The sequence below is a fragment of the Gastrolobium bilobum genome, unplaced genomic scaffold, assembly GCF_033153095.1.
Source record: "Gastrolobium bilobum isolate Gb01-03AN ecotype WA unplaced genomic scaffold, APGP_CSIRO_Gbil_v1 utg121, whole genome shotgun sequence".
NCBI classification, from domain to species: Eukaryota; Viridiplantae; Streptophyta; class Magnoliopsida; order Fabales; family Fabaceae; genus Gastrolobium; species Gastrolobium bilobum.
In genome coordinates this window covers 184,921-207,453 of record NW_026897483.1, presented here as the reverse complement: position 1 = coordinate 207,453, position 22,533 = coordinate 184,921, and the positions used below count along the sequence as shown (strand labels likewise).

Sequence of the window (22,533 nt, the reverse complement as noted above, 5' to 3'; positions counted from 1 at the left end):
ATTGTTGTTGGATTTATTTTTTTCTGTCCTGGTAGTAATGTAGAGTTTGTTAACTACTGACTCGTTTTCCGTTGACTTGTTGTACCTTTGTAGACCATTGAAACGGGTTAATGATGGAATTTCTTCATATTCTTAAACAATATTGGGAGTAAATTCTTTTATGTGAAAAAGTGATCATATTATTTAATCACTCATTTAAAAATTATTCTCTCTCTTATCTCATCATCAATGAGTGATTGTGATCAAATAACATGACCACATAATTAATTTTTCACATGAGAGAATCTACTCCCAGTAATATTATAGTCCAAGCTCTCTGTTTCTGTATTTATGTTCTAATTTGAAATTTGTGTCAATGTAAACCTCCAGTTACATGTATTCCAGTTCAGTCTGGAAAGACGTTATCCACTTTCCTTTCTTAAATTGATGAACTGAGTTAGTGTTGTATGCCACCTGGTATTGTTCTGAGGGGAATTATTTCTCTGATCCCTCTCTCTCTCCCTCTTCTTCCTCTCTCTCTCCTCTCTCCTCTCTCTTCTCTCCTCTCCTCTCTCTCACAAAGGATGCATTGGGCCCGGACCTCTACATGTTTGCTCTGTTCTGAGGTGTTTGGTATGCTGACTTCATTGCTTACCTAACATGATGAGGTCTACTTGGATGTGTATATATTATATTATATATTGCATGATAAAATGTGAAGTTCATTTGTTAAATATCCATGAGCATAGGAATTGTTTCATTCAACTGGACAAGGGAGGAAGTATTAGCCCACGGTTTCCAAATTAAAAATATATGTATGTGTTGGCATGAGTTTAAACTTAAGGAAAGTTTATTTATTATAATTTTTATGCGGAGTTAATGTAGAATTTTAATTTGTAAGGATTTAATCAGAATTAAATTATTATAGTTTACGAGAGATGTCAAATTTCTTAATCTTAGATATTAAATAGAATCAATTTTAATATTATATCAGTTAAAATTTATTATTATAAATTATAGGAAAAAAATATTTACTTTAGATAACTTTGTCTAATTTTCATCGAAACGACGTCGTTTTGGGTTTGAAAAATTAAAAAATTAGAATGATAAAGACTGTTATAACCTTGAGATAAATTAAAATTACAAAAACACCATGATTTTCGTCCCAAAACTACCTTATTTCGATGAACATTAGATAAAGTTATCTAAAATAACTTTAAAAAAAAATCCCTATAATTATTAACTTCATCTTTTACATTTAGACTGATTTGTATAAGTTGTAATATCATCAAATTAGAGAATTACATTTACCAAATATCATTTTCTACATGAAACCAAATTGTTAAGAATTTAATTTTAATTATATTTATTCAACAACAAAAATAACAATTATGTTCACGTTAAAAATGTGTTTTTATAGCAAATGAAGAATTAGTCTCAACCTTCCGTCGATAGTGAAACTTAATGCACTCGTTGTTCTAATAAGAGATAACTTTCGGGACGTACTCCGAGGACAAGATGACCGAAGGAGGTTAAATAGGGAACCATCATGTTATACCAAAAAAAATATTATTATTTTTTTGGCATGTGACTAGGGATATTATATTACCAAAAACAAAACAAATCTTAAGCTCTAGATGGATTTTAATCTAGGTAATCTGATTTGAAGATTAAAAAGACAATGCAACGAGGTGAAGTGAGCCTTGTTGGATAATGGCAGCCTCCTTATTTTAATGAAACAAAAGCAAAAGATATAATATAAACATTTATATTTCATGCATCAAATGTGTACTAATGATGGTCCTAAACTAAGTCGAATAAAAGCTTTTGGCTTAGCCTCCCATCCCTCATAAATTGGAACAGTGACCATTTTGCTACGGTAAAAAAAATTACCAGACTGCCATACCAACAGTAAATTTTGCCAAAATGCCACGTGGCATATTTCGCTACTGTGTAGCGAAATATGTGTGCAAATAATTCGCTACACAGTATAACGAAATATGCCACGTCAGAATGCTCAGAATCAAAAATGTCATGTGTCAAAATTGGAGAAATTCGCTTTTGTCATTTTTGGTTCTGACGTGGCATATTTCGCTACATTGTGTAGCGAATTATTTGCACACATATTTCGCTACACAGTGTAGCGAGCTACACAGTGTAGCGAAATATGCCACGTGACATTTTAGCAAAATTTACTGTTAATGTGACAGTTTGGTAATTTTTTTGCCAACAGTGACACTTTGGTCACTGTTACTCATAAACTTCCTTGTAAATGAAATGCACCAAATATAGTTTTATTGCATAACATTAAAATCATTAATATGTCTCTAAAATTATTATCGTAAAATATAAATTTAAATAAAGAAATAAGTGATATAGCCGTGCACTTAAAAGTTTTCTGCTTAACGAAAAAAAAAAGTTTTCTAATTTCTGTTAAACTAGTTTAAATCTTTTCTTACTTCAACGATTTGCATGATATGTTTTCTTAGAAAAGAAGGGGTTCGTTTAAATGGGAATCCATTTAATACTTCTTACAGCTTTTGCCTTGCTTCAAAGCTACATTCTGAGTTTGTAACTTCAAAAATGTTATACGGGATTAGTATTTATTATATTGTAGAGGATAAAAGTGAATAACACAAGAAAGTTATGTTCAGTGACTCCCAAAATTAAGTTACAAAATATAAACAGAGGATGATTATATTTACAAACTACATTATGTCTAACCGGTAATACACTCTTGAGTAGAGTATTATCTGTCAGACATAGTGTAGTTTGTAAGTTTGTAAAAAAAAGTTTATCAATATAACCCTACTCATATAAATAATGCTTAACAACTACTTAATCCATATGCATTCGTGCCAATTATTTCTTTAGGGCCTGTTTGGTGTGACGTATAAGGCATGATAGTATAAGCTTATACTATACGTTATGACATTTTCAGTTGTTTAGTGTGACCATCGTATAGTATAAGCTTATACAGCATAATTCCTTAAGGCATGTTTGGTGCATAGTATAGGATAAGGCCTGATAGTATAAGACCTAATTGTATAAGACCTGATTAAATTTTAATACTATCCAGCGTTTGGTATGATATTGTATAAGATAATATCCTCCAATATTTTAAAAATTAATATATTACAAAAAATTATTTTAATATATAAATATTGAAATGATATATTAGTTCTTGGGAAATGTACTTGCAAGCAATATTAATACATCAATCCCTTATCATGCCTAATCCATCACTCCTATGCCGGATTAAGTTATACATCATTTTGATGTATAAAGGGGTCATGCTGTATAAGCTTATACTATACGATGGTCACACCAAACAACTGAAAATGCCATAACGTATAGTATAAGCTTATACTATCAGGCCTTATACATCACACCAAACAGGCCCTTAATACATCAAAACGATGTATAACTTAATCCGGCCTAAGGGTGAGGGATAAGACCTGATAAGAGATTGATGTATTAACATCGTTGACCAATGTAATTCTCAAAAATTAATATATTATTTTAATATTAATCTATTAAAATAAAAATTTATTTTTCAATATATTAATTTTTAAAATATTAAATTAATTTTTATAAAAATTAATTTATATTTTGGACACCCTGATCAATAAATTTTTATAAAAATTAATATCATATGACATTTTTTGAAGAATTATATAAATTCTTTATTAAAGGATATTTTTATTAAAAAATTTTAATTTTATCATATATAGTATGGGAAAAATATTTCTGCAGTTAATGCAGATAAGTTATCTGCTTTTATTTCCAAAACGACGTCGTTTTATATTGAAATCTTAAAAAATTATAAATATAAAGATTATTATAACCCTGAAATAAATTAAAATTACAAAAACACCATGATTTTCGCCCCAAAATGACGTCGTATTGGGCTTACTGCAGATAATTTATCTGCAGTAACTGCAGAAAAAGCGAACTCATATAGTATTATACAGTGCATTACCAAATACTAGATGATATTATCTTATACAATATATTATTTTATACAATACCGTGCCAAAACGCTTGATAGTATTAAAATTCAATCAGATCTTATACAATCAAGCCTTATACTATCAGGCCTTATCGTATACTATGCACCAAACATGCTCTTAATTACAATAACCAGAAGTCCTAAAGGGTCTTGATTTCCTCACAGCAGACTAATGAAAAACTTTCCACGACTTTATAATCCACTAAGGACATGTAACTCCACTGCTCGCAAATCTTCTTCAATAGTTGATGCTAAAATTATGTACCAAAAAAAAAAAGTTTATGCTAAAATTGCTTCTTCATTGTTGTTTTTTGAAACTAAACTCTTAGAAGGATTTTTTAATGTCAATAGCCCAAAATCCTAAGGGTATTGATTCCTCGCTGCAGACTAATGCAAAACTTCCCACAACTTTCAGATCCACTTACTCCGGTAGGCTAAAAGCAGGTGTCTTTGGTGTAAGGGAGAGACAACTGGGAGACAAACTCTATGCTCTTATAATACTATTATTTCCTCAAATCATAAGAACAAATGAACACACGGAAGTGTGATTATTTATATGTTGCATCTGTCATAACCGGAGAACCATGATTGTTCTGCTAATTTTGCAAGCTCACCGTCTTTTTCATTATAAAATGGCTCAAATTGATCATTAACACTGACGAGGTCCTTGGTGTCATCATTAGTGGGCATGACAAAATCATCATAAGTAGGTTGTATTGCTTCCTTAGGCAAACGTGTTTTGGCAAGGAGCTCATTAAGTGTGCTAACCTCCTTCTCATGTTTCTTCTTCAACTTATCAATTTGTTTGTAGGCCTTTGTAGCTTCCCGCTCTGCATCCATGGCCCGCTTCTGCAAATTATATAGTCATACTCAAATAGTGAAATAACCTTTATATATATATATATAATGATGGAACCCAGAAAAATACAATACTGAACTCATTAACAATGGAGGCATAGCCTCTTTTTACATACACTAATACACTATAAAATGCAGAAAATAAACCAGAAAGCCTCAACTTTCCCTCAAACCAAATACCTAGGATCAAGAGTTCCCTAGAGGTCTCTCATTTCCCCAGTAACCAATTCTGAATACATGAATAATGAAACCCCACCCTAAACATCTCTATATATACTAATTCCTAATTAATGGGCTTGGTTACTTTATTGAAGGCCCATCATATAATATCTCTGATTTATTAGATGTGTGAGCTAATAGATATAAGCACATTAATGGAAAGAGATGAGAGAGAAAATATTAGTGGGGCCTACTCGAGTGTGGCATAGAAAAAAAAATTGTAGTAAAAAGCAGAAATATTTTTTCCATATATATATATATTTAAGTATGTATATATCAGCTGCAGCAAAATATAAATGACCTGCTTCTGATAGGGTTAGCCTGTAGGATAGGTTTACAAGATGCTAGAAATTCAGTGTACAAGAGAGAGACTTCAAAATAAAAGGTAATACAGGCAAGTAATGGAAGCAATAAAGCTGGAGAGAAACTGTTTGTTTTTAGACAATGTGCATATATAAATGGAAGAAATGAAGTACACAATGCATTGGTATCATCAAATAAGATTCGTCTATTTCCCATATGCTTAAAATGAGTTTTAGCATAAAAATAAAAAAATAAAAAACAACTTCTTACTCCCTCTTTCTTCCACTTATCTTCCTTCATTTTTGGTTGTCAATCTCTTGAAAATTGAAAATAGTATAAAGGGAAACCTTTTGTTATAACCTACTGCAATAACCATTTCCCAACCCAATCAACTTATGGCCCAAGAAGCTTTGCATTCTAAGTTGCTGCCCGGCACCAACATATTTGCTCTATTACGTCACTACTAATAATATTTTAGTGTCACTCTACATTCCTTTGTCCTCAAATTTGAATAAGAAAGACATTGATGCTTGAATGCCCCAGATCCTGTCGCATGAAATAACTAAAATCATCAAAGCTTCCCTTCTTGTTTATATTTGGCATCATAGAGATTCATACTGATGGCTAACCCTCTTAATGGAAGCTACTATCCTTTTCTCGCTCTATACATAGCATGAGAATAGAAGAAACTGATGGTTTTATTTTAAAGGAACAAATGACATTGTCAATGGAACAGACAAGGAGAATACATAGGATGATGTAGTGAAGTTGGGAGATGGGTGAGGAAGAATGCTGACTAAAACAACGAGTGCTTCTCATTCAGTTGATAACAAACATTTAAAATACATAATGATTCTTTACTCACCTGCGCGGTAATGACACCTTCTTCTGCTTCTTTAAGTCGCACAAGCAGTTCACTTGCAGCTTGCACTGCATCAGCAGTATCCTTCAATTGAGCCCGAAGCCCTATATTTTCATCCCTCAGGTTTCGCCTTTCTGTTTCTCTTTCTGCTTTTAATGCTGAAATTTCTGCAGCAAGGGCATTTATGAATTTAGACTCTGCACTTCTAACTCCAGCTCTGGAAGCTGCTTTCTTGATATCATCAATTCCATCCTGGATCTTTCTATGCCTTTCAAGCAATTGGATATGCTGCTCTTCCAAATCTGCATACTGTTCTAAAATTTGTGCATGGCCTTCTATAGCCATTTGCATTGCTTCATTCAGTTCCTCAGCATTCTTCCTCTCAGCATCTAGTTCCTGCTTCCTCTTTTCAGCTAGTGATCTGTTGGCTTCAAGTTCAGCTTTCAGTTCTTCAGAAAGAGAAATCCACCTGCTTTCCGCCTCCATCCATTGACTTCTTTCCTGTTCAAGTTTTAGTTTGTCCCTGTCATCAGTTGAGAGGAAGTGCATGGCACTGGCCTCAGCGCTAGCCGCTGTGCAATCTGGAATGGCAGTGAGGTTTTCTGCCAAATGGAGTTCAGATGAATAAGGAAATTGCAATAGCGGATATTGCTTTTGTGCTGAAGTGGATGAAGAATATATATAAAAGTGAAGCTGATTTCTTAAACTACATATCTCTTCCATCAACACTTCCCTCTCCCCAAATTTGTAGAATTTCTGATACTCTTGTAGCTCATCTTGTGCTCTTTTTAACTCTATCTTCATCTTCTGAACTTCTGGATGACACTCATAGTTCTCCTTTAAAATCTGTTGAATGTTACGTAAGTCCTAAATATAACCATAAAATATAGTAATCATAAAAAGGAAACCTTAAAAGAAATTATTTCTACCTTGTGTTCATGTCTGAGGGAAACCAGCTCTTCGTCCATGAACTCTTCAGCAGGTAAAACGCCATCCATAAGGCTCTCAGGGCGAAGAATTTTATCTTCCCTTGTCTGCGCTATTATGGCACTGCATTCCCTCTCATGATTGTACTGTTGCAACTACAAATATGACTGAAAATAGTCACAACAGATGACGAAACACTGGCCACAGATGGTTGCTAGTAAACAAACCGAAACTTACCAAGCGATTGAGTTGCATTATCTCAGAAGTCTGCTTTGCACAGAACTCTTCAAGTGCCATTTCTCTCCTTATCGATCCTGCCAAAACGCTCTCCACTGCCTATAATGTTGCAAGAGAAAGAAATTATAATTAATAGATTGAATTCAAGCTATACCGGAAAATGAAGCTGAGATTCTTACACTCACTTTGAGAATGTGCTTCTTTGGCTTATCAGCAGACTGAGGGCAATCAACAGGTACTGGCTGCATATTTGAGCTACTGTCAGTCTCATTGACATCAAGCTGCATTCTGCTTTTACAGTTGTTACAGGTAAACAAAAAAGAATCTTCTTCTCTGGCCTTATCAACAAGAAAGGTCTGCACTCCCACATCAACTTTGTCCACTGGAAAAATTACTCTGGAATCTTTGGGTCTCAATGAGAGCCTCAACGATGACCGCCCCAGAGCTGCACTATGATGGTGGCTACCAATATATTCAAGACCATGGTGGATGCTTGCTGCTAAATTTTCAGTTTTAGAAAGGAAATTTGGAGCTGTCTGACTAGAAATAGCAGTACACAAGCTCTTTCGAATAACAGTTTCTGTGTCTAATTCACTTTCATTGTGAAGATTATTCTGAGAAGGAGAAAGCTTTAATGAGGTCCTCAAACTTTTCCTGCTGCTGCCGATTGTTGGTGATATATGGAGAGATGGGGATATGGGGATCGGGGACATATCACAGTGAACTATGCTGAGGCTAGCAGGGGTGTCACAATTCATTGCAGCGCTAGGAGAATCAATGGATCCATCAAGGCCTGAACAACCAGCAGAACCTGCATTGGGATTGCAAAGAACTACAGCACGATCCTCAACACCTTCCTCATCAATCTCCATCTCCTCATCACCATCATCGTCAACATGAGGTAGTGATAACGGGCGATTAAGGCTAGACTGCAATAAATTCAAACTTCTTTGGATCCAGGCTGTTGAATGACCTCCACTTCCATCACTTGGACTGTAACCATTTCCTTTAATTTGATGCAGCTCATCCTGTTTGATTGCTTACAGTTCTAAATTATTCAACACAAATTTTATGTACTGGCCAAAAGGAGAAAAAAAAAAAAAAAAAAAAAAAACCAACAAAAGATTGAACTTTGTGGAAGAGAATATACCCTGAGTTGGCGTATAACTTCTCGCAATTTGTTCACATCACCGTGCATTACTTCATTAACAATTGCTTTGTTCTTGATAGCTTTGACACGTTGTGCAAATCTCAATGTACTAAAAGTTTCACTCCTACAACTGCAGTGCTTAGTCATATCAAAAAGTCCAGAATACATAAAGAGCAAAAATAAATTCAAATCACTTGTGGATTACATATACCTTTGTGCTGGGGAAATGGCACAAACCATTGCTAATTTTGCATTTCCACCGAGAGACTCCTGTAATAAAAATGTCAACTTGGAGTCTCTGTATGGTATATGCCGCTGCTTTCCTGTCTGAGAAACTTCAGCAAGAATGTTTATCAAATTCCTGCAGCCCGATATAACCTCAGTAAGTTCTTGGAATGATGGGAAAGAGACTGTACAATTTGGCAATCAGGAAGGTATTAATATGATGAAACAAGTAATAAAAATGGTAAGAAATAGTAACTTGCAGCTTTGCATTATAGACAAGCAATTGTTGGAATGAAAGGCTTTCGGCTAAGTAGGGACTATGAGAGAGCAAATGGAATGCAATTTCAGCAAAACACAAGTTAGTAATGCTTAGGTATCTTTCATCTATCTTACAAAATGATGGGGAGATTTAAGGAATGTAACACATTGAATTAAAGATGGGTGAATGAAATGTAAAATGCTTCTGGCATTATTTGTGATAGCAAGGTGCCATCAAACTCAACAGAAAATTCTACTGGTAACAATAAGAATAGAAATTGGATTATGATAACGGATGTTGTAAATTCCAACAAGAAAGATGGAGTATAAACCTATTGATGAGAAGATGACAAAAAAGACTAGCCAAAGGTGGGTTTGTCATGAGAGGAGAAGACCAGCACAGCACCCAGCAAGAATAGGAAATGAAATGGAAGTCCAATTAAAGAGGTAGAAGAAGACCAAAGAAAAATTTAGGGGAAACCATTATAAAAGACCACTCTAAATGGATTTATTGAAAATTTGTTTTTTTATTGAGCCCAATAACATTGTTTGATCCATGTAATCAACCAAATCGGGGGACAAAACTTCTTGTTGTGGGAGTAATGAACTCTCCATATTTGCTTCTATCCTTCCCTCGCTCATGTTTCAGGGTGCCATGGTATTTAGGCGATTTCTAAGACTCGATGTGGTTTGGCAACTTCCATAAAAAACCTCAATACGACCACCATTTTACTGTTGATGATTCCCATGTTGCTCTCAGCTTTTGCCAAATGACTATCCTTAAAGCTCAATTTTCCTTTTCTTTTAACAATTTATTTTTCATTTTCCATTAAATATGGTACCAAAGAGTTTTGTATTCAAAGCTATTCATGATTTGTGATTGTAATTTGTATTTCAACTCTGATATCTAATACCAACGTAATACGCATGCATATTAAACCATACCCAAGCTGTGAAAGTGATCTATTAATATTGCCAGCTTCCTTCAAACGATCTCCTGCTGCACCCGATAATTTCTGTCGTTCTGACCCAGCTAGATCAACAAGATTGATTCTACTTGTTTTAAATATGCTTATCCCATCTGCGGGGCGCTGTGAAGTGAAAATACGTACGGTTAGAGAAATATAAAGCTGTAAATGTAAGCTCACCCAATAACATAAGCTTTTAGGTTGAATTGTTTATTATGGTTAGTATCAAAGCCTCAGTGACTCAAGTAATCACGAATTCGATCCTCACCGTTCCTAATAAATTAATAAATAATTAAGTATTGTGGAATTTTTTAGCATGAATAAATGAGTATATATTATATACCCTTTAAACCCAATGTGCTTTCGTATAAGGAGGCGTGTTAGAAAAATATAAAACTATTAATATAGTCTCACTCAATTGGTCGAATTGGTTCTTTACGTGAAACTACTTCAATACCTCTTCTATTTAAAGCTCTGTTGTCAGGCAAGGAAATATCTTCCCAACAACAAAGTAAAAGCTCAAGATTGCTAGATTTCATATTCCGATATAGCATATCGTTTCTTGTAAAATTTATCTAGAAAGACCATAAACTGTCTGGATTTCCTATCTACATACAACCCGTAATACAATTTCACTAATAGTATTAAAGTTTATATTATTCATCAATCTCCAGGCCACAAAGAGTAGAGTGCATCACCTTGCATCGAGATTTAACAACACAAGTAAAAACTGTATGTGAACGGGAACTTTCAGAATTCATACTAGTGGCACCTACTCTCCTGTTTGACAGGCCCTGCATAATAAATGGTAGATAATAGTAAAAACACATAAAGGAGAAAAGCACGCAGGCAAAACATGGCAACTATGAAATGTGGAGCCCAAAAGTATATAAGTAAACAAAAAAGATTAAAAAAAAAAAATTATCAATAAAATCAAAAGCTAAAACTCAATAGTTTCTGACATAAAGCAAGGTCAAATGCCATAAAAAAAAAAACCTCAAGTCAGCCTGGTAGCTAAGCTTTTCGTTCCTCTTAATGATTAAATCAATTAAGCCTTTAATCATTTTTGCCTAAATGAACTTTTCTGTCTTTACAAGTCATATATGCTCAAAATGAAGCCCTGCCAACATTTCTTACAAAAATACTTCTATTTATAGAAAACAAATTAATGAATAATCATCATTCAGTGCCAATTTCAAAGATGACAAGTTTAGTTGAAACACGGGTACTCAAGTTAGGACGTGTTCTGGACTAGTCTCACCTCCCTGTCCCATAGACGCCCTTAGATGCCCATTCAAGGGATCACTTCCCTGCTTCCCCAAAGTGAAACTGATAGGACTCTCTAATCTACCATAGGTAACATCACACAGAATCAACACAAGGGTATGACTCAGTAGGAAAGGGGAATATTCTAGAGAGGAATTGATTGGATGGAAATACGGTTAGAGGAGAGAGAGAATCAAATACTGAGTTGGCAGTGGGGGGCAACTGAAAGGTTAAAAGAGAAGAAAAGCGTGAAGGTAGGGAGGCTAGGAATTGGAGACTAAATGCGGCCGGAAACCAGAGTAGGAGAGACCTCTGGATCCTCTCGAATTGCTCCTGAACTATTCTATAATACCCCCTCTTCAGCCATTGAAGAGGCATTTTACGTCCTACATTTCGAGTTGTTTCTCTTCTGAAATATAGAGTCACTGTGTCTTTTCACTATCCAACCTCTCTCAGCCTTTGCCTGAGATATTCGCGGTGACTTCTCTGTAGAGCTTTGGTCCTTACAACTTCATCTAAGAGCGCTGTTACATTGAAATACTTCACCCTATCAAGGGAAACAAACCTAAGCTCCACACTAGACAGTTCACGATGTACAATATATGATCCCTAAATGTTCCTTATTATTGTTCATTTTATATTTAAGTGAAAGAGAATTAAGAACAGATACTTCATCCTATTGATTAATGGGTTCTTGACACTTGACACTCAAAATGTTAGAAAACAAAAACTGGGTATTCATCATAGCATAGTTGCTGATGCAACAAGGATGCTAGGTCATGCTACCAGAGAATGTTGCCAGTACTTCTACAAATTTCTGATATTTAAGCACCTGATTCTCTAATGCAACAACAATGTATTATTCAAATCTTTGTCTTTCTATTACCTTTGTTGCCTCTTTTCTGATGGAAGAAATAAAAACAAATTTGTCCTTGATAAATACTTTTTGGATTCTATTTGAATCCTTTAAAAAAAGAAGAAGAAGATATTCTTTTTATAGACTTTTACTCATAATAATAGAATGGTTTAATGTAAATAGGCAATGGAGATGGAAGAGGGAAGCCCCAACTGTCTAATATAATTGACCATATTAAATTCCAATGGAATCACCACCTAAAACAAAACCACAGAAAAATCAAATAAATACATCCGACAATGACAAAGTGTTAATCATTTTGTTTCTCATACGCAGTTATCTGTGTAAGCAAAACAAAATGGAATGGAGTGGTTTAATAGCTAAATCGGAAATGACAATATGTGAATCATGTTTTGCACACAGAGGTATCTGACATGAATTGTGGCAACTTCCCCCCAATTAGTATCAGGAAAAAATGAATATAAAAGGCATCCTACAGGATCAACATTGTATTACAGATCTATCTCATTGAAATAAAAATAAGATAAGCATTTCATAGGTATTCCTATAGAAATTTGTTTTGAGATTCTTTATTCTTCCAGAAATTTAATGAGAAAAAAAAATGACATTCAAATCTAAATTTAAACAATTGACACAAAATCATTTAATTTGCCAACATTAAAAAATGAACAATATGAATATTTTCCATTCAAGTAAGTGTTCATGCTTCAGAGCATCAAAAGTTAAGCTGCTGCAGAACAGCAATCTAAGACTATTTCTACAAAGCCTCATCAGGTCATAATTGAAAGAAAACATTTGTGTTAATACAAGATGAAGTAGACCTTGATCAAAAGGCGAGTCACATCCTTCATTGTACACACATGCTCCTCTGTAAGATTTTCAACATACACACCAGATTTGACATCTTCTCTAATCTGGATAAACAACAAAAGAGCAGTTCCAGTATAAACCAGTAAAACATGAATGAGGGAAAACTACAGCGGTTTAGATTTTACCTGCAGGTTTCTTTGATTCAGATCTAACAGGTCCATTATTTGCTCATTGTATATCTGCAAAACAAATTTGTGCATCAAGAGGACTAGACAACGAGGTTAAGCAGGACGGAAACATGAAAAGAAATAATTTGCTGTCATTCAATTCAACCTCAAGAAAAGAACAGCGGCACTGATACTGGAGTTGCTTATCAGAATGCTTAGTTTGCTCCTGAGCAGGGAATAAGAGAATAAACATCATTACAAAGTTCGTATAATCATTAAAAAAAAGGACTGTAAAACTTAATGCCTACTTCATTCATGCGAGCAAAGAGTCGCTCAAGCACACGAGGCGTGAGGCCGTGTTGATCTTTTGCAGAATCGTCATCGAACAAAGCATTGGCATGACCCCACATGGTATAAGTCTTTCCACTCCCAGTCTATATGTAAAATTTGAGAATTAATATAACCACGAACAACAAGAGCAACAAAATGGGATGGGATATTTGGAAGAAACCTGCCCATAAGCGAATATGGAACTATTGAATCCAGCCAAGCAATTCTCTACAAGAGGCATCCCAACAAGCTCGAAAATATCAAGCTGGGTAGCATGAGTGTGAGCAACGAAGTCAAATGTGAAATTGTGACCGTTAATGGACAAGGAATCACTGGAAATCCTGTTAACTACAGAATCTCCTTCATCCTTGTCATGGAACAGTGGCCGAATCCTCACAACAACCTATAAGATGAAATATAACACTATAAATTAAAAAATGTAAAATCCTCAATTGTTGAGAAACACTAGGTCTTATCCTCACAACAACCACTAAAGAGAAATATAAAATTATAAATTAAAAAATATATATATGTAAAATTCTCAATCGTTGAGACTTGAGAAACACGAGAATGAAAAAACCTGGATGCCGGTATTGGAGGGAGTTGCGGGAACAGAAATGTCCGGGAGCTTACGCTTGCGAGGGTTTGAGGGAGGCCTTGGGGGAAAGAAGCTCTTCGATGGAAGAGGAAGAGGAAGAGGATGATTCTCCTTATCCTTAAATTTGTATTTGTTGCGAGTGGGTGTGGGTTTCATAGGGAGCTCTGATGAAGAAGGAGTGTCGTGCAAGATTGCTTTTCTTGGTAGCATCAAGTGCTTCATTTCACTTGCACTGGATTGGTTCTAGACAGAGAAAGAAAAGACAGAGAGAGAGAGAGAGACAGAGAATGTAGGGTTTGGGTTGAGAACTGAGAAGAGAGGAAAGGGAAAAATAGGAGATAGAGGGAAAGCCGTTAGGGGAGTTGGGATTTGAATGTTAACACGAGTGCGTCGTGTGAGAAGAAAAAGAGATATCAGAGTAGTTAAATAAATATTTTATAATAGAATTTTATAATTCTCATGTAACATGATAATTAGATTTTATAATAGGATTTTTTTACACACTCTTTAATTTTTTTATTGATATAGATTTTATATATGACTTTTTTTAATATATAGGTCCCACATACTTTTTATCTGACATGAGAATTCATTTATGATGTAACATGAAAATTATAAAACTCTTTATAATATTAAATAAAACTGAAAAGAAAGACAATAAAAAAACTGAAGGGAAATAAACAAAAATGAAAGTAAAGATATTATTTATTAAGAAGTTTTAAAAGATTTTCAAAATAAATATCAACTTTTTTAAATATCTTCTTATAATATTTTGTCGAAAATTTAAAAGAATGAACTGTTTTTAAAATTTTATATGGACTAAGTGGCTGAAAATATTTACAAAATTATACGTTGAAATTTAATATGATTTTTCATAGAAACAAAAAAAAGAGATAATAATAAATCAAATAAGTATGATAATACTCACTTAATATTATAAAATAAAATAAAAACTATAGTTTTGGAAATACTGCAAAATTTCTCGAAATGTATTTTTAAGTTAGTTCACCTAACTTTATATACGTCAACTACTAATTTAAGTGCGCATAATCAATAACTTTAAATAATATAACATTTGAACTGACGCAGTGTGAAATCTCGGGTTAAACCAATTGAGTCGGTCAATATGGTTCCAATAATACCAAAATTTGTAAAGTATGATAAGGAAAAGTAGGATTAAATATCACTATCAAGAAGAATATTGGATTCAAATTGTATATTAATAAGTTATTTACAAATATTTTGCTAATCTTGTAATATGGCATTACTTTTTCTTTCATAAAAAGCAAATTTATTCCATGAAAACTGCTTACATTAAAATTGGAGATCCAAAAGTCTCCGAAGCTAATGCCTAATTTGTACAACTTTAATTTGTAAGCTTCATGCTTAGCATTCAACTTCTTATTCTTCTTCTTTCATACCAACCCTAATTACTTTTTTAAGCGAGTCGGCCCACTGGTATCTCCACAAATTTTGATTATTTGAGCCGGCTATGAGACTAATAACGAGTCGAAGCTTAGTCACAATTAAAGCTCTTCGTATCTCCCTAAAGATGTAATTAGTGGGAATCGAACTCAAGTTAAGAAATTACAACCAATGCCTAATTTCATTAACATTGTTTGCTTTGATATACTTAAAATGTCTAATACTCAAATATCTAACACTTGCCGAAATACTTTTGTACACATAGATTACTTGAAGAATTGGTTCCCCTAATCATCATCCTTCTGAATTATACAAATGATTTAAGCTTATTGATCGGTCCAACAGAAATTGGGTTGGGTCTGATCACATACGATTAAAGGTGAAGGATTTTGATGTAGATAAGGGTTGATGACGAGATGTTAGGCTGCTTAGTGATATGGTAGATTCGTGAGTTTGATCTTTAAGCAGTTTTGAGGAGACTGGGGGTACCTGCAAGGCACTTTAACGCTCAAGTTAGTTCAGTATTTAATATAGTTCAAATATTCAAAGAGAGATATCTTACGTGGGCTAAACGCCACTGTATTTATAATGTAAAAATGTCTTACCTCATGCCGCCTTTCAACGGCAGTGTTAATTATCATTGGTGGATGTTCTGAATCTAATGTACGTGAGATGAATGATATAAGAACCCGCACCGTTAATTAAGGATTTTAATTAATTAATTATGCAAAATTAGGAAATGATTCCATAATTGACCTTAACAATTATTACGAGGCTTTAATAATTATAGTAAGTGAGTAAGAATGCTGAAAGTCGCTTTTCGGTAGAAAAGTGCAGATACCGGCTCTGCTAGTCGGTATAAATGCGTACCAAAAAAGTATCCCGAAAAATTAAAGTAAGTGCATGATAATTACTAGAATAATATGTAGGACTTGTAAAACGATTTTCAAGTCCAAATAATGAGAACTGGTGCTAGAAACTGGTACTGACTTTGAAAAGCGCATACCGAAAAGGTGCTCCGAAAATTATAAGAAAAATATGATAATTCTTGTAAAATTGAGTAGGTTAAGAATCCAGAGTTTGAGATTAAAATGTTAAGCATAGCAATTAAAGTTAATATTGTGTGTGTTAATGGAAAGCGGCTATAAATACCCTTATTAAGGGCACTTTGCCCTAGAAAACTGACTCATGCGTGAGTGTTAGGAGGCTGGTCAGCTGTTGGTTGCTTGCCTCTGGTTTCTCCTCCATTTGTGAGCCAAGTTACCACCTTTGCTCCATTTCTTCTCCTCTTTGAGTGAGTAAACACTTGGGTGAGTGCCTTGGGAGGTTGAGGTCCCATCTTCTGAGTTGTGGGAACTGTCTTGAGTCAAGGTTTGAGGATGAGTTCTTGCATTGGTGTAGTTGGGGCTTTGTGTTGGTTGTGGGAGCTTCAAGGAGTGAACTTTTGTGTGAAAGGATCACTCTTGATCACCATTTTCGTGTGCCTTGAAGGTCAGACCTGTAGAGGCAGATTTGAGAGCTCCACGAGCCTTTCTTCCTCTGTTTTGAGCTTTGGTGAGTTGTACCAACCTTGATAATGTGTTTTGTTGATTAAAAAAGGTGTCTTTGCATGTTTAAAGAGTTAATCAAGTAACCAACAGTGGTATGACCCTTAAACAGTATAAAGATGCATGCTTTAACGTTTGAAAGTGTTAAAAATGGAACCTTGGAAGGATATCTTCACGAAATGCAGTTTCTGCATTCTGTCGTGAAATATCCGGATATGTGCCCGAGAAATATCCGAATATGGGATTTGGATATCCGGATATTGGATATCCGGATACGGGAATCTGGATATCCGGATATTGTATATCCGGATATGTACAGTGAGATATCCGGATATTGAATATCCGGATATTGAATATCCGGATATTCTGGGATTTCGAAGAACAGTAGCTGTGCTGTGTGTACAGTAGGCTATTGGGGGTTTGTGGACCCTAGTTTGATGAAGTTGAACTTCTGTAATTAATGAACTAAGTCAGAATCAAGTGATTAAGGGCTTATGGCTTGGTATGGAACCTTAAGACGTAAAACGTAAAGGAAAGACGTTGTCTTTAAGTTATATGCTTGTGGTGCATTATTATTGATATAGTATTGGTCCATAACAGATTGTGAATATGTTGTGTTTGGACTTTGTGCTGTGGACTCTTGGCTTTGGGTGTTAGCTTGCAAGGTAAGCTTTCGTATCCTCGGTTTAGCCATGTTGTGGTTCCACCATGTCCCATGGGGGTGTGGTTATATGCATGTTGTGTTACATGCTTTGAATATTCGAAATGCTGTTGAGCTTTATGTGTAATGGCTTTTAATATGCATGTGTTGTTTCATCCTGACGGTAAGCCTGAGTATGTGGCGTCATACGATATGGCGGTCCGGGGTGAATGCAAGTGGCGTCTTGCACTATGTGTGGATATTTGGCGTATATAAATCCTGCATTTCTCTTGCCAGTAGAATAGAATTGACACACATGACATGATTATCTGCTGCATTGCACTGTTTTAGAAATGATATTGATGAACTGCTTTTAAACTTATATTGCACATGTAAGTGAGCTTGGGGTGGAAGATCCTTGAGGACCCCTTGCCTTACTGAGATTTCTTGTTTAGAGATCTCACCCCACGTTTGGAGAATGCTTATTTCAGGTTCAGGTAGTATGGTGACTGATGCCTCTGGCGGTAGGAGGCCAGAGCTTAGCTGATTATGATATTACTGCTTATTTGCTAGCATGACTGGATTGGATGTTGTTTATGTTTTCCGCACTATTATATGTTGTTCATGTTGAGACTTATGTTGGGTTTTGTTGCCTTATTTGGGTGAGCATGGGAGTTGTCCATGCCACTATGTCGTTAGTACTTTTGAGTTTGGTTGTATAAACTGATAGTTGGTTTCGGTCTACGTGTTGTAGTTCTGTGACTAGAGCCATACATTATGTTATCTTATTTAACGAGGTATTTCAGTTAGCTGTTTTAGTGCATTACACACAGGCGATGTTTTATTAATTGATTAATAAGCAAGTTGGTAATGATAATGACATCATAATCAAAAAGAAAAAGATATTCCGCATTTTTAATTAAGCGCTGCTTAATACGATAGTATGATAATATTATCGGATATATACGGGGTGTTACATTTATGGTATCAGAGCAATGGTTCGAGGGAAAAGCTTGTATGTATTACAATAGTTAGGATGTTTGGTTGTGTCTGTCCTGTGTGTTTACTCCGTCGAATTTTATTATGATAATGCATATGTAATCACATTGCGAGGCCCTGATCAACTCATAAATTGTGTAACTTGTGCGGAGTCATGGTAAGATCCGGGAGACCACGAGAGACTTCTGAGGATCAACCCGATCCTATCCTGACTGCATTGGCTGAGATGCAGGCGGCTAGGGTAGCCGATCAGGAGGCCACTAGATTGGCCAACGCGGCAATGATGGATGTTGTTCGCGAGGTGAACCGGATAGCCGCAGAAGAGGTTCGTGAAGCGAACCGGAGGATCACTGAGGATGTCCTCGAGGCGAACAGGATGGCGAACATGACAATGATGAGAGTCATGTTGGAGAAGATGAGGGCTGGTCCTGCTGCAGGCCAGTTACCACCGCCGCCTCCACCTAGTGTTCAGGATGAGAGCCTGAGTCACATTGGCAGTGCTGCTCATGTCGCTGAGACGAGAGAGACTCTTGTAGAGCCTGCTGAGGATCGTGATGTGATAGATCGCCGGCTAAATGCTTTCAGGAAGCATAAGCCACCGGTGTTTGAAGGGTCTTTGGATCCTATTGCTGCTGTGAGATGGCTGGAGTCGCTGGAAAAGATATTTTGGGTCATGCAGTGTACAGACCCACAGAAGCTGATGTTCTCGACTTACATGCTGGAGGGCGATGCCCATGAGTGGTGGACGAACACCTCTCGTGCTTGTGAGATGCAGGGTCGTGTCATGACGTGGCCATTCTTTGAGGAATGCTTTTTGGGCAGATAATTTCCCTACGATGCGCAGGAGAGGAAGCAGGGGGAGTTTGATAGATTGGTTCAGGGCTCGATGTTTGTTGACGAGTACCTGGCCAAGTTCAATGAGCTGGTGAAGTTTGCGCACTTCCGGATGGTTCCTCCTACTCCGATGTTTCTGGCTGCTAAGTTCCGCAGAGGACTTAGTGAGGTGATTTCTGAGCATATTGCTGGAGCTACTTCGAGGGACTTTGGTACGCTGGTTCAGCAGTGTAAGGACATTGAGGATGTCTGCATAGCGAGCAAGGCCAAGAGGGCCAAGGTCGACGAGACCAAGGGGACTGTTAGTTCCACTCCTGTTTCTACTTCTTGGAAGGACATGAAGTTTGCTGGGAAGGGCAAGGGTAAACAGTTGGCGACTAGGCAGGCGCCTGGTCAGTTCAAGAGGACTGTTTCACAGCAGGGGAGTTTTGCTAGGTCTCCTTCCACTCTGAGATGTGCGGGGTGCGGGAAGGAGCATGCTGGCCGTTGTGCTTCAGGTCAGTTGATCTGTTAACAGTGTGGCAAGGAGAGCCACTTTTCTAGAGACTGTCCGTTGTTGACGGCGAGAGCTGCAGCTGTTCAGGCAGTTCCTTTGCAGATGGTTCAGATGGCTTCTACTTCAGCACCTGCAGTGCCTCCTTCTGTTGGGCGTGTATACACCTTGGATAGGCAGCAGTCGGACCGCGCTCCGAACCTTGTTAGAGGTACTGTGTCTATTGGTGGTATTGTTGTTGATGCATTGTTTGACTCTGGGGCTACGCATTCGTTTGTTGCTACCCCGATTGCTTTGGGGCTTGAGTTGCCCATGTCTGTGCTTTCCCCACTGTTGCGGGTGACTACCGCCACCGGAGAAATATGTGATTCTACCACTGTACATCGCGATGTAGCATTTCAGTGGGATGGCCGTGAGTTCTCGGTGGATCTGATAGGATTGTCGATGGCCAACTTGGAGATTATTTTGGGCATGGATTGGTTGTCTAGAAATTGTGCACTGATTGATTATTGTGCAAAGCGCGTGGTGATGTCTCTGTGTGATTCCACAGCTAGTTCCTCGCCATATATTTCATTGCTTCAGGCTAGGAAGGCCTTGAGAGCAGGGGCATTTGGTTATGTCATGTTGAGAGGTTTGGTGAGTGGGATACAGGAGGATATCACTGGCATTCCTGTGGTGGGGAGTTCTTAGAGGTGTTTCCTGAGTTTTCGTCACAGCGGGAGATAGAGTTCTCAATTGACTTGTTGCCTGGTGTGGGGCCGATTTCTTTAGCTCCATATCGGATGTCGCCACCAGAGTTGGCTGAGCTTAAGAAGCATATTGAGTATCTTTCGGCGAAAGATTTCATCCGGCCGAGTGTGTCTCCTTGGGGAGCACCGGTCATCTTTGTGAAGAAGAAGGACGGGACAATGAGATTGTGCACCGACTACAGGCAGTTGAACAAGGTGACGATCAAGAACAAGTATCCCCTTCCTCGGATTGATGATTTGTTGGATCAGCTTAGGGGTGCTTGCGTGTATTCCAAGATTGATCTCCGGTCCGGATACCATCAGATTCGGGTAAGCCGGAAGATGTCCCTAAGACCGCGTTTCGTTCGAGATACGGTCACTTTGAGTATTTGGTGATCCCGTTCGGACTCACAAATGCGCCGCAGTGTTCATGGATTACATGAACCGGATTTTCCAGCCGTATCTGGATCAGTTTGTGATCGTCTTTATTGATGACATTCTTATTTACTCCAAGACTGAGGAGGAGCATGCAGAGCATCTGAGGATTGTTCTGCAAGTGCTGAAGGAAAAAAAGCTTTATGCTAAGCCTTCTAAGTGTGAGTTTTGGCTCAAATCAGTCAAGTTTCTGGGGCATGTGATTTCAGCAGATGGAGTTGCAGTGGATCCCAACAAGATTGAGGCCGTGCTGGATTGGGAGAGGCCAAAGACAGTTACGGAGGTGAGGAGCTTCCTAGGTTTGGCAGGTTACTATCGGAGGTTCATCAAGGGTTTCTCCACGATGGTTTTCCCTTTGACTCACCTTACTCGAAAGGAGACTCTATTTGTGTGGACTCACGAGTGTGAGGCGTGCTTTCAGGAGTTGAAGGAGAGATTGACTTCTTCACCTGTGTTGATCCTTCCTGATCCTGAGGAGCAGTTCGAGCTTTACTGTCATGCTTCTGGAAAGGGGCTGAGCTGTGTGTTGATGCAGTCTGGTAGAGCTATTGCTTTTGCTTCGAGGCAGTTGAAGCCTCATGAAGAGAATTACCCGACTCATGATTTGGAGTTGGCTGCGATTGTGTTTGCTTTCAAGATTTGGAGGCATTACCTGTTTGGCATGCAGTTTGCGGTGTTCAGTGATCACAAGAGCTTGAAGTATCTGTTTGATCAGAAAGAGCTGAACATGAGGCAGAGGAGATGGATTAAGGGACAGTTTACTGTTCATCCTGGTGCTACAAAGATGTATCACGACCTGAAGAGGAATTTCTGGTGGCCAGGAATGAAGAAAAACATAGCTGTGTTTGTGTCCAAGTGTTTGATTTGCCAGAAAGTGAAGATTGAACACCAGAAGCCGTCTGGTAAGCTTCAACCTCTTGAGATTCCAGAGTGGAAATGGGAGAGCATTTCCATGGACTTCGTTGTGGGTTTGTCGAAGACTCAGGTTGCTGTGACTCGATATGGGTCATTGTGGACAGACTGACGAAGTCTTCCCATTTTCTTCCAGTAAAGGTGAGCTTCACTACATAGCAGTTGGCCAAACTGTATGTTCGCGAGATCGTGAGGCTTCACGGGGTGCCCGAGAGTATCATTAGTGATAGGGACCCGAAGTTCACATCTCGATTTTGGGAGGCGCTGCAGGGAGCTTTCGGTACTCAGTTGAGGCTGAGTACAGCCTATCACCCTCAGACTGATGGACAGACTGAGCGGACTATCCAGACCTTAGAGGACATATTACGGGCTTGCACGTTGGAGCAGGGCTCGGCATGGGATAGGTACCTTCCATTGGTGGAGTTTTCGTATAACAACAGTTTCCATGCTAGCCTGGGCATGGCACCCTACGAG

General features: G+C 37.3%; 1 protein-coding gene across 1 annotated transcript; it reads right to left on the bottom strand.

Annotated features, from left to right (window-relative positions):
- Positions 1-4,491: 4,491 nt before the first annotated feature.
- LOC133307281 (kinesin-like protein KIN-12B) lies at positions 4,492-14,268 on the bottom strand. Its single transcript, XM_061507767.1, has 16 exons — positions 14,029-14,268; positions 13,630-13,851; positions 13,427-13,552; positions 13,285-13,344; positions 13,137-13,190; positions 12,963-13,055; positions 10,697-10,792; positions 9,976-10,121; positions 8,759-8,908; positions 8,548-8,677; positions 7,973-8,425; positions 7,583-7,933; positions 7,398-7,496; positions 7,163-7,315; positions 6,237-7,079; positions 4,492-4,840 (listed from the first exon to the last, which is right to left on the bottom strand). Exons 1-16 carry the CDS (start codon positions 14,266-14,268, stop codon positions 4,544-4,546), a joined length of 3,513 nt encoding a protein of 1,170 aa, XP_061363751.1. The 3' UTR covers positions 4,492-4,543.
- Between the last annotated feature and the right edge of the window lie 8,265 nt (positions 14,269-22,533).